Source organism: Salvia miltiorrhiza, chromosome 3, assembly GCF_028751815.1.
Source record: "Salvia miltiorrhiza cultivar Shanhuang (shh) chromosome 3, IMPLAD_Smil_shh, whole genome shotgun sequence".
Classification (NCBI taxonomy): Eukaryota; Viridiplantae; Streptophyta; class Magnoliopsida; order Lamiales; family Lamiaceae; genus Salvia; species Salvia miltiorrhiza.
This window is the reverse complement of record NC_080389.1, coordinates 10267452-10277509: the sequence shown is the minus strand read 5'-3', so window position 1 is coordinate 10277509 and position 10058 is coordinate 10267452. Positions and strand designations below refer to the sequence as shown.

Genomic DNA, 10058 nt, shown 5'->3' with positions numbered 1-10058 from the left:
TTCCAATACATTACAAATAACCTATAAATAGATACTTGGCATCATTATTGATTTTACTTAAAGAAAATCAACAAATTATTTGACATTAGAAAAAAAAATACTCCTAACAAATTTTTTGACATTGGGAAAATAGGAAACCATTGTTTGACACTGGAAAAATCAACTAGTAGGTCTGGTATCTTAGCAAACATGTGGAGAAGCGTAGGAAAATAAGGAAGCATAGTGTAATTGATAAGATATTTTCTCTTCGGTTATTAGATTGTGGGTTTGAGTGATCCAATTGTGATATTGATGAGGGTCTATCATCTTACTGGACATGTACACTTACACATAATAGTAATACTTGAATATATATATGTCTAGTTTTTGAAACAGATACAAGCCCAAAACATAATGTATGAAATCAAGCCATAAGGCTTTGGGGCTATTTGGATATATGAAAGTTGAAGCCCAACTATCTATATGATATTCAATCTGGGGATATGCAAATTAGTACTTTGAACTTAGAGATAGTAATGGGCTGGATCTGGATTGAACCCTGCTTGGTCCATATTCAGATTCAAATTCTTTTACCTAGGTCCGGATCCAGTCCAAATCTATTGGACCCAAAAAAATGAGATCGAGGTCTAGATCCATAAGATCTACAGGGTTTGGGGTCCGAATGTGGATCCATATTTTTTTTCTCTTTTAAAATAAATTTAAAAATTTTAATTTGACTAAAAATAATATCATCATTATTTTCTAAAGTTTCAACAATTATTCAACAATAAATAAGTACACTATAATCCATAAAAATATTATAAAAATTCAAAATAAATAAGAATACAATAATTAAGTACTGAATAACATATTACTAGTAGAATAATGAGATACACATTTATTTCAATTATATATGTACGAAGGGATACAAATTAATTACCATATCATTAAAATCAATTTTATCTCTATTTTCATCACAATATTCAATAACAGTGGAACAATGTGTCTTCTATTCTACATTGAAAAAAAAAATATTAATAACTGGATCTACAGGTCGGATCTGGGTCTCAGAACTTTTGTTCGAGGTCAAAATCCGAAAATCTTAGGAATAATTTAAATCCGGTCCATATCGATAGAATTCATCTTTTACAAGATCCAAATCCTAGAAAAAGGATTTGGATTGACGGATTTGGACCGAGTCCAGGAACTATTGTTCTCCCTGTTTGAACTACACTCTGTATGATATAAAAATGATAGTCACAACCTAAAATGAGGCATACACTCGAGGTTAAGTTATGCAGCTGATACGATGATGTGTTTAGGAAGATTCCTCGTCTCCAGATGCGGACAATCATGGATTTGCAGTCGCTTGAGGCGCGGCATTCCACCTTCTTCAATGTCGATTCCTCTCAGATCATCCATGCGTTGGAGCGAGAGGGCCTCGAGGCAGGGGAACCCATCGTGCAAAACTTTCATCCTCCAATCCACATAATTCTCCTTCGAATTAGACAACACGAGGTACCGCAGCTTCGGCAGCTTCCCCAGCTCTTGCATCGGATCGTCGTTCAGGTTCGACAACGTGAGGCGAGAGAGATTCCGAGGGAACACGCTCGCATCAGGACACTCGAGCATCCAGCCGCTCACTTCAAGTGTAGTGAGGCTGTCGAGACAGGGGATTATCTTCTCCATTTGAGACAACGACACATGAAACTCGAGACGTAGCTCCACGAGATTCGTCATCTTCTCGAGCAACGCCTTCGCCCTGCTCAGCTCGTGATCGCCTTCCATCAACATGTGCAGCTCGCGGAGATGGCAGTTAGCCGTTAAACTCGAGCTGCATTCCATCCAATCCTTTAGTCTTATCAGTTTCAATGTCTCGATATTTTCCCAATTCTCTATGCTCATCGCCCTTCCCTCCACGCCACGTGCATGAAATTGACGCAGTCTTTCCATTTTCAGCGCTACGTTTGGGAATACCACAGTGTCATTCTCCACGATGAGAACCTCGAGTTTTTTAAGGCGATCCAGCCAGCTTGGGAGCTTCAATACATGACTGCTCGAAGAGTAGCTTTGTCTGTGTATTCTCAAGTACTTCAATCCAATCAACGAGCGAAAGCAGTCGGGCAAGCTCTGTAACCTAAAGCCGTCAAGATCAAGCATCTTGAGGAGTTGAAAGCTCTTCCAGTAAAGAGATGGAGTATTCACACAGATGTTGTCATTAACACCAGCATTGAGTAGAAAAAGAGAGCGAAGATGCTTGTTCTGATCCAATGACGAAGTCTCATGGTTTACGCGGCCGTGGACAACACGATGGCGATGTTTATAAGAGGATTTTGCTAGTGAAAAACCGTCATCACCTTTTATAATCTCCAACCCTATTTCCTCCTCTGCTTTTCTTAAGCATAAGGCGCTGAGAAGATCATGGAGGCGACAGTTTTCTACCCGGCCATCGTGGATGAAATCCTGATCAATTTGAACCATGCTTCGATTGATCAGCTCATTTAAACAGCCTCTCGCTATCTCATCAGTTGTTCTGTTTCCTTCGTGTCGGATCAAGCCTTGTGCAATCCATATATCTACTAGCCTTTTCACAGGAATGCTGTAGTATTCCTTGAAAAAGGCTAGAAACAAGAAGCATGATTTTAACTGCGGAGACAAATTCTGATAACTCAACTCCAAAATCGTTGATACGCCTCTTTCAGCTCTTGCTAAGTAAGAGTTTATTTGGTTAAGAACTCGCTCCCAGCCACTCTTGGTTTGTGTTTCCACGAGTAAGCCTCCTGCAACACTGATTGCTAATGGTAGACCACAACATTTTCCCACGATTTCTCTACCTATGGTTTCCAATTCTTCTGGACATTTGCCATTGCTGCTACCAATATTTGCCTTGTTCAGTAACAATTCCCAACTCTTCTCGGGGTCTAAACCCTTCATCTCGTGCTCATATTCACTGTGCTTAGCAATAAGCTTGTTGCGAGTTGTAACCAATAATCTACTTGTTTTATCTGGGAAGAGTAAACACTAATTCAAAAATACAAAGCAATTCCACGGTTCTGTCTTTTTAGCGATAAATATTAATTCAACTATACATAGCTACACGCTTAGATAAGAGTTGTCATCGCCAAGAATCCAAGGTTGAAAGGGGCTTTAAAAATTATTTTTTTCTTATACTTACAAAAAAAAAATTGATATCCAAATTTATGTATTAGTAGAGATGACTTGTATTTCGCACGTAAAAAAATTAATCTATACTTTTTCTGAGTATAGATTTATATTTCAATTTATAATAATATTTATTATTTTAGTACTATATTCTTTGAACCAATTTTTGTAAATTCTAATATTATAAACTCATAAAATTGAAAAAACTCATCTAATTTTTATATAAAAAGTTAATTTTATTTAATTAAACATCACCTAATTTTGTAGTCGCTAGAAAGAAACACGAGCATATGATTGAGGTGAAATTCATGTTCATTTTCTAAATTTCATCTTAACATAATTAATTTTAATTTCAAAGAATCTAGCAAAATTAAACTTCTAATAAAACTATTAAATAAGTTCCTTGTATTGTAATTATAAATTATTAAATTTAGAGAATAAAAAATACAAACTTAAGTGGATGAAGAATTCTAATGGACCATACTATAATATATTTTAAATCTATTATATGTATAATATATTAAATTACATGATTAACCTTAAATTAAGTATATATAAAGGATAAAATAGACAAATCAAATTTTATAAAATAAGACTCCCTTCTATTTTGGTTTACTCTTTTATAACAGGTATATAGATTATTATTATTATTAGTTACTCATTCTATTTTGGACAGAAAATAAAAATATAAACATAATATAATTTAATAATATTAATTTTTTAACCTTTGTCCCATATTGTCCATAAAACGCCAAAACGAGGCTCACTACATGCATTAATTCATTCAAGATTTGTGGCATAAATTATTAGATCTCTACACATACCTTTTTCATTAGGAAAAGCAGTCTTCAAATATTCCCAATGCTCCTTCTCCCACACATCATCCAACACTATCAAGTAATTTTTGCCCCGCAGCTGCTGATGCAGCATTTCCCGCAGCTTCCGTTGAATATAAGCCTCGTCTTCCGCCGTCTCCACCACTTCCCGCAGCTTCTGCTTGTCCGAGCCGGGCAGCTCCAAGATCAGCCGCTTCATCGTCTCCTCCCGCGTGCATCCACTCGAAACCACCACCCAACCGCGGCACTCGAATCGGCCGTCCCCGACGTCGCGGTGCTTGTATATTTCCCTCGCAAGCGTCGATTTCCCGATCCCACCCGCCCCATCTATGACCACAACCGAGAGCCCTCTCTTCTCCTCATCTAAAACCGACTCCCGCAGCAGCTTCCTCACATCCTCATCCACGCCCACCAGGTATTCGTCTTTTTGCCGAAGAGAAAACTGCGTCGAATCGGCCGCCTCCTCGAGGCTCCGAATCCCGCACCTCTCGCGGCTTTCGTCGACGGCGGCGAGTCGAGCGCGGATCGACTCGATCTCGCCCCCAATTCTGTCGAGGTGGCGCATGCGCTTCGCGAAGCTGATGCATCTCTTCAGAAGCCCCCTGTTCCTCGCGTGCTCGACGTTGACGAGGAACATCTCGATCGTATCTTCGGCGTCGTGAGCCACATCTCTGATCTCTGATATCCAGCTACGCACGCTCTCGTCTTCCGCTTGCTTCTTGTTGGCGTCTTTGAGAAAGGATTGCATCCTCTTCAGCTCCTCCTTCAGCAGCTGGACTTGCCCGCGAACGCCGCGCAGGAATTTCACCTTGTGGATGAGCTGATCGCCCAGCAGCTCCACCGTAGATGAGATCGCCGCCTCCGCCGCCATCTCCCGCCGATCACTTTGATTTTGTTTCCGCCGGGAATTCTTCTCTCTAAATTTGGTTCGTATGTACCTTACTGGTTTAAGTAATAAATCGCGCGGATTACCAACCTCATAATTGTTACCCCATACAAATATCGACTAGATTCCACTTTTTCTTTTCCTTTCTCTTTCCTTGATTGAAAAGGTGCGGTGTTCATCTTTCTGCATCATGTTAATGGTGATATTGTGTGGCTTTGGAGTAGTCCAGATGGTGAGGGTAGCGTAGTATAGGTCCCACCAACATGGTCCCAAAATTTCAAAACTTTCAATGTGACCGACTAGGAGTAGTTGTAATAGTAGGTAACCATTTTTTCAAGGGTTAGTTTGCTAAGCTATCGAAGTTTTATCAAATTTGAATAGGGTATTGGCATGTAAATACTCGACATTTTTCCATTTTTCGATTTTACACCTCAATTTTAAAATATGTTCAAAAATACCTAAACTTTGTATTCTTTCTGATTTTGTACTCGGCGAATTTGTACCCCCAACTCGTTGCTGACATGGCAGCCGGATTGACATCTCAAACCCTACAATTACATGTTCTAGATCATATATTGACAACAAACTTATGTGCTTCATTATGCACTTTAAACTTCCCCCTCAATTCGGCTGCCGCGTGTCAGCAATGATTCGAGGGTAAAAATTTATCGGGTGCAAAGTCAGAAAGAATACAAAATTAAGGTATTTATAAGTAGATTTTATAGTTGGGGTGCAAAACGAGAATATGAAAAAAGTTCGAGCATTTATAGGCTAATACCCCAATTTTAATTTTACATATAAACTTCAAAATGTGGCATGGTAATTTTTAAATTATTGATTTGATCTTATTTTACTATTAATCAAAATTTCAACTAAATTTATTTTTGACATAGTTAGTGGAATAATTGACATGGCAAAATCATTTCTTATATATGAAACAACGTCAATTATTTAACTAGTCATGTCAACAATAAGATTGATCGAAATCTTGATTGGTAGTAAAATCATATTATATCAATAGTTTAGTAATTACAACGCCATTCTTTGAAATTTGTACGTAAAATCATAAATTGATGAAAGTTTAGTAAATTTATAGGCAACTAACTCATTATTTAACATGATAAATATATGATTAAATTTGTTATATATGTTTTATAATTATTCTTAAATTTTTTTAAAAATAATAGATAAATATAATATATCAAATTACATTAGCTCTTAATTTAAATAAGTATAATAAGATAAAATAGATAAATAGTAAGATTTTTTTTAATTAGTATACATATATTTTAAGGATCAAATGAGCATCTCACTCTAAAGTTTGTTCTTTAGCTACAAGGTCTACATCATGAATTTATTGGTGCATATATATGCGATGATGCAAAATATACTATCCCTTCGTTCACGAATCATCTTCCAAAAAGAAGTGGATACAAATTTTAAGAAAAATAAGTTGTGTATTTAGTGAGTGAAGAAAAGATTTCAAAAATTAAAAAAAGTAATGATAGTTAATGGGGTTTATTTTCAAAAATTGTGGGTCCATTATAGCAACGTTTGTAAATATGTTGGAATTGTAACGGTGAAAATTATTATAGTTGTTTCCAAAATTGACTAAGATGTTTTGTGGACCGATAAAAATGAATAATTAGAAAGATATTTTGTGGACGAAGTGAGTTTTTGTTTTCTTTTCTTTTCTTCTCTTTTTTTTTGGCAGTTGAGGCGGAAGTAGATACTAAACCCTGGTCTTCAAGGCGGACCCCAAAAATAGTTTCGATAGCGACTATATTTGTCAATTCGAGTTTGAGATATTTGTAAGACAATTTGTCTATAATTCAATTTGATGATAAGGGCTTTTGAATAAAAATTTACCTAAAAATTTGATATATAATTTGAAAATTTTATGATAAGGTCTCGCCTCCCTTATCAAAGAACGATTCGATAGAGCACTCGAGAAAACACGATTTCGACAGTCGCGGGCTTTCCCCGTCGATCACGTCGAGAAACTTGCGAGAATAAAATAAGCAACGTGAAAGGAAAATAGGGTTCTTCTTCATTCATGCGTATAACAACCCTAATCCCACTATTTATACTAGGACCCTGATTGGTTCGACACTTACGATTCGGGAAAGAACCAATAAGAAAACCCGAAAAGGAGCATTAATAAGCCCGACTCGATAAATACAAAAATTATGGGCCAAGCCCGATTATTTAATAAAATCACGGAACCTCACGGGTTCCTTACGCTCGCGCCTAGGCCTCCCTCCACCATCGCGGACAGCCTCATCGTCCAGCTCTTCGTTCGTATCGAACTCGCGAGGCCCATCCTCCGACTCCTCATCGCTCACGTCTGTCTCATCACCATCTTGGCCCGTATCAACTCCCCCACCCTTAATAACCTCCTTGTCCTCAAGGAGTAGAGCCGGGAAGCAACGCTGCACCACCTCTAGCGGCTCCCAAGTCGGCACCGCTCCTCCATCATCTTCCCACTGTAGCAAACACTCATCCACCATCTCACCTTCTCGCTGCACAGTTCGGCGGTCCAGCAGCTTCACAGGCCGTGCCACGGCCTTTCCTCGGGCAAAGAACGTTGGAAACGCCGCCGGTTTCACCGCCATTCCCTCCACGTAAGGCCGCAATAAACTGACGTGAAAAACGTCGTGAATCCGACTCTCCTCGGGCAGACGCAGCCTATAGGCCACCTCACCAATCCGCTCCACCACTTCAAATGGCCCGTAGTACCTCCGAGCCAACTTAACTGACAAAGGTTTAGCAACCGAATGCTGCCGGTATAATTGGAGCTTCAACAAGACCCGATCTCCCACGCTAAAACTCACCTCGCGGCGATGCTTATTGGCCGTGTCCCGCATGCGCTGCTGCGCACGCTCCAGATGCCGGCGGAGCCACACAATCAACTCCCCGCGACTCTTAATCACCTCGGCTACCGCCGCCGGACACGTCGCCGAAGGCCGCGGCGCTACTAGTGGAGGTGGTTCTCTACCGTATAATGCATGGAATGGGGAAGTCCCCAATCCTTCATGGTGGAAACAATTAAGAGCAAGCTCCGCCCAAGGCAAGAAATTCGACCATTTAGCCGGTTGATCGGCCACGAATGCTCGCAAATACTGTTCGAGTCCCCGATTCTTCACCTCAGTCTGGCCATCGGACTCCGGGTGATATGCCGTTGTAAAGTGAAGCTTCGTTCCACTCAGCTTTAACAAGTGTTCCCATACCTCGTTAAGGAACACCGAATCACGATCCGAAACTAATGAAGCCGGAAAGCCATGGTGTTTCACCACCGTGTCCACAAAGGCATTAGCTACTCTCCAAGCGTCAAATCGTGTCGGGAGAGGCGCGAAGTGAGCATACTTCGAAAGGCGGTCTACCACCACCATGATTGCTGTATAACCCCGAGACTGCGGTAAGCCGGTAATGAAGTCCATAGAGACGTGCTCCCACACTTGATAAGGAATAGGTAACGGTTGTAGAAGCCCGCCCGGCTTTTGGGTGGAATACTTTGTCGTTTGGCACTCGAAACAACCAGCCACGAATTGCTTTACATCACGACGCATGTTCGGCCAATAGAATGAAGAAGCAAGGCGACGGAATGTTCTCTCCACTCCCGGATGCCCGGCTGATGGCGTGGAGTGATGTTCATATAATATTGCCGTTTTTGTCTCCGATGAAGGTGACACCACTAAACGATGGTCGCGATAAAGCAGTCCGTCATGCAACCGATAACCCCGGGGCGCCGAGCCCGCCACTAAAGCCTCACGCAGCTCTTTAAACTCCGGTAAAGTTTTGACTTCCACCCTAAGTAACTCTAGAATGTCGGGAATGGGTTGGGCCACCTCCAAAAAAAGAGTCGCATTGGTCGCGGCTTCATCAGTATCCTCCTCACAACGAGAAAGTGCGTCTGCCACCTTGTTTGACGCTCCAGGTTTATACTCGATCCGGAATTTGTATCCCATCAATTTTCTCGCGTACAATTGCTGATCGGGTGTCTGAATAACCTGTTGAAGTAATTCCTTCAAACTCTTCTGATCCGTGCGAATAATAAATTCACGCCCCAACAGATACTGTCTCCACTTCTGGACGGCTTCAACGATAGCGTACAACTCCTTGTGATATGTTGACGAAACTCGACGTCGCGGACCCAGCTTTTTACTGAAGAAAGCCAAGGGATGACTGTCCTGCAAGAGCACCGCCCCAATACCGAATCCCGAGGCATCGGTCTCAACTACAAATATTTTCGAGAAATCCGGGAGCTTGAGAACCGGTGCCGACGTCATGGCCTCCTTCAAAGCTGCGAAACTCTCAGCCGCTTCTGGGGACCACTCAAACGCGTCCTTCTTCAGTAACTCAGTCAACGGGGACGCCACTGATGCATACTTCGAGATGAAGCGACGATAATAGCCTGTGAGACCCAGAAATCCCCTTAACTGCTTCACTGTCTTGGGAGTCGGCCATGCCACCATCGCCTCTATTTTGGATGGGTCAGCTTTCAGATTGCCCTCCGAAATGATGTGACCCAAGTAATCCACGGTCGTGCAACAAAAAGAGCACTTGGAAAGCTTAATGAAGAACTGGTGGGCACGCAGAATCGTGACTCGTAACACGACGAAGCGAATGAAGCCAATCCATTCCCAAAATCAAATCGGGCCCGTGTAAACGAAGCACAAATAACTCGACGTGAAAACCATTCCCTTGAATCCGAATCTCAGCCCTCTCACATTTGTAAGAGCACGACAAAGCTTGGCCGTTTCCCATATAAACACGAAAGGGGGTAATCGGCGTCAACGGAAGTTGGCATCGCTCTGCAATCCGAGGGTGCACAAAATTGTGCGTACTCCCGGTGTCCACCAATATAGATACATCCCTCGCACCCAGCGCCCCTTGGAATTCGATCGAGGGTGATCGGGAGCAGCCGTCAATGCTCAATAAATGCGAAAGGTCCTCCGCCACTACCTCCGACCCCGTGGTTTCGGCCTCCCCTGTCTCCAACTCCGCCAGAGCCTCGTCAGTTCCCATAAACGCCAACACCGGCTTCTTGCAAGCATGACCGGCGCTCCACTTTTCCGGACAATACCAGCACAGCCCCTGCCGACTCCGCTCCGTCCTCTCCGCTGATGTTAGACGAATAATAGGCAGCTTGGATAACTCGCGAGGGCGGTTCCCGGTGCCCACAGCTGCTGCCG

The 10058-nt window shown here is 41.7% G+C and overlaps 1 protein-coding gene across 1 annotated transcript; it reads right to left on the bottom strand.

Annotated features, from left to right (window-relative positions):
• Positions 1–905: 905 nt before the first annotated feature.
• LOC131017514 (disease susceptibility protein LOV1-like) lies at positions 906–5313 on the bottom strand. The gene is made up of 2 exons (XM_057946269.1): positions 3966–5313; positions 906–2984 (listed from the first exon to the last, which is right to left on the bottom strand). Exons 1-2 carry the CDS (start codon positions 4846–4848, stop codon positions 1273–1275), a joined length of 2595 nt encoding a protein of 864 aa, XP_057802252.1. The 5' UTR covers positions 4849–5313; the 3' UTR covers positions 906–1272.
• Between the last annotated feature and the right edge of the window lie 4745 nt (positions 5314–10058).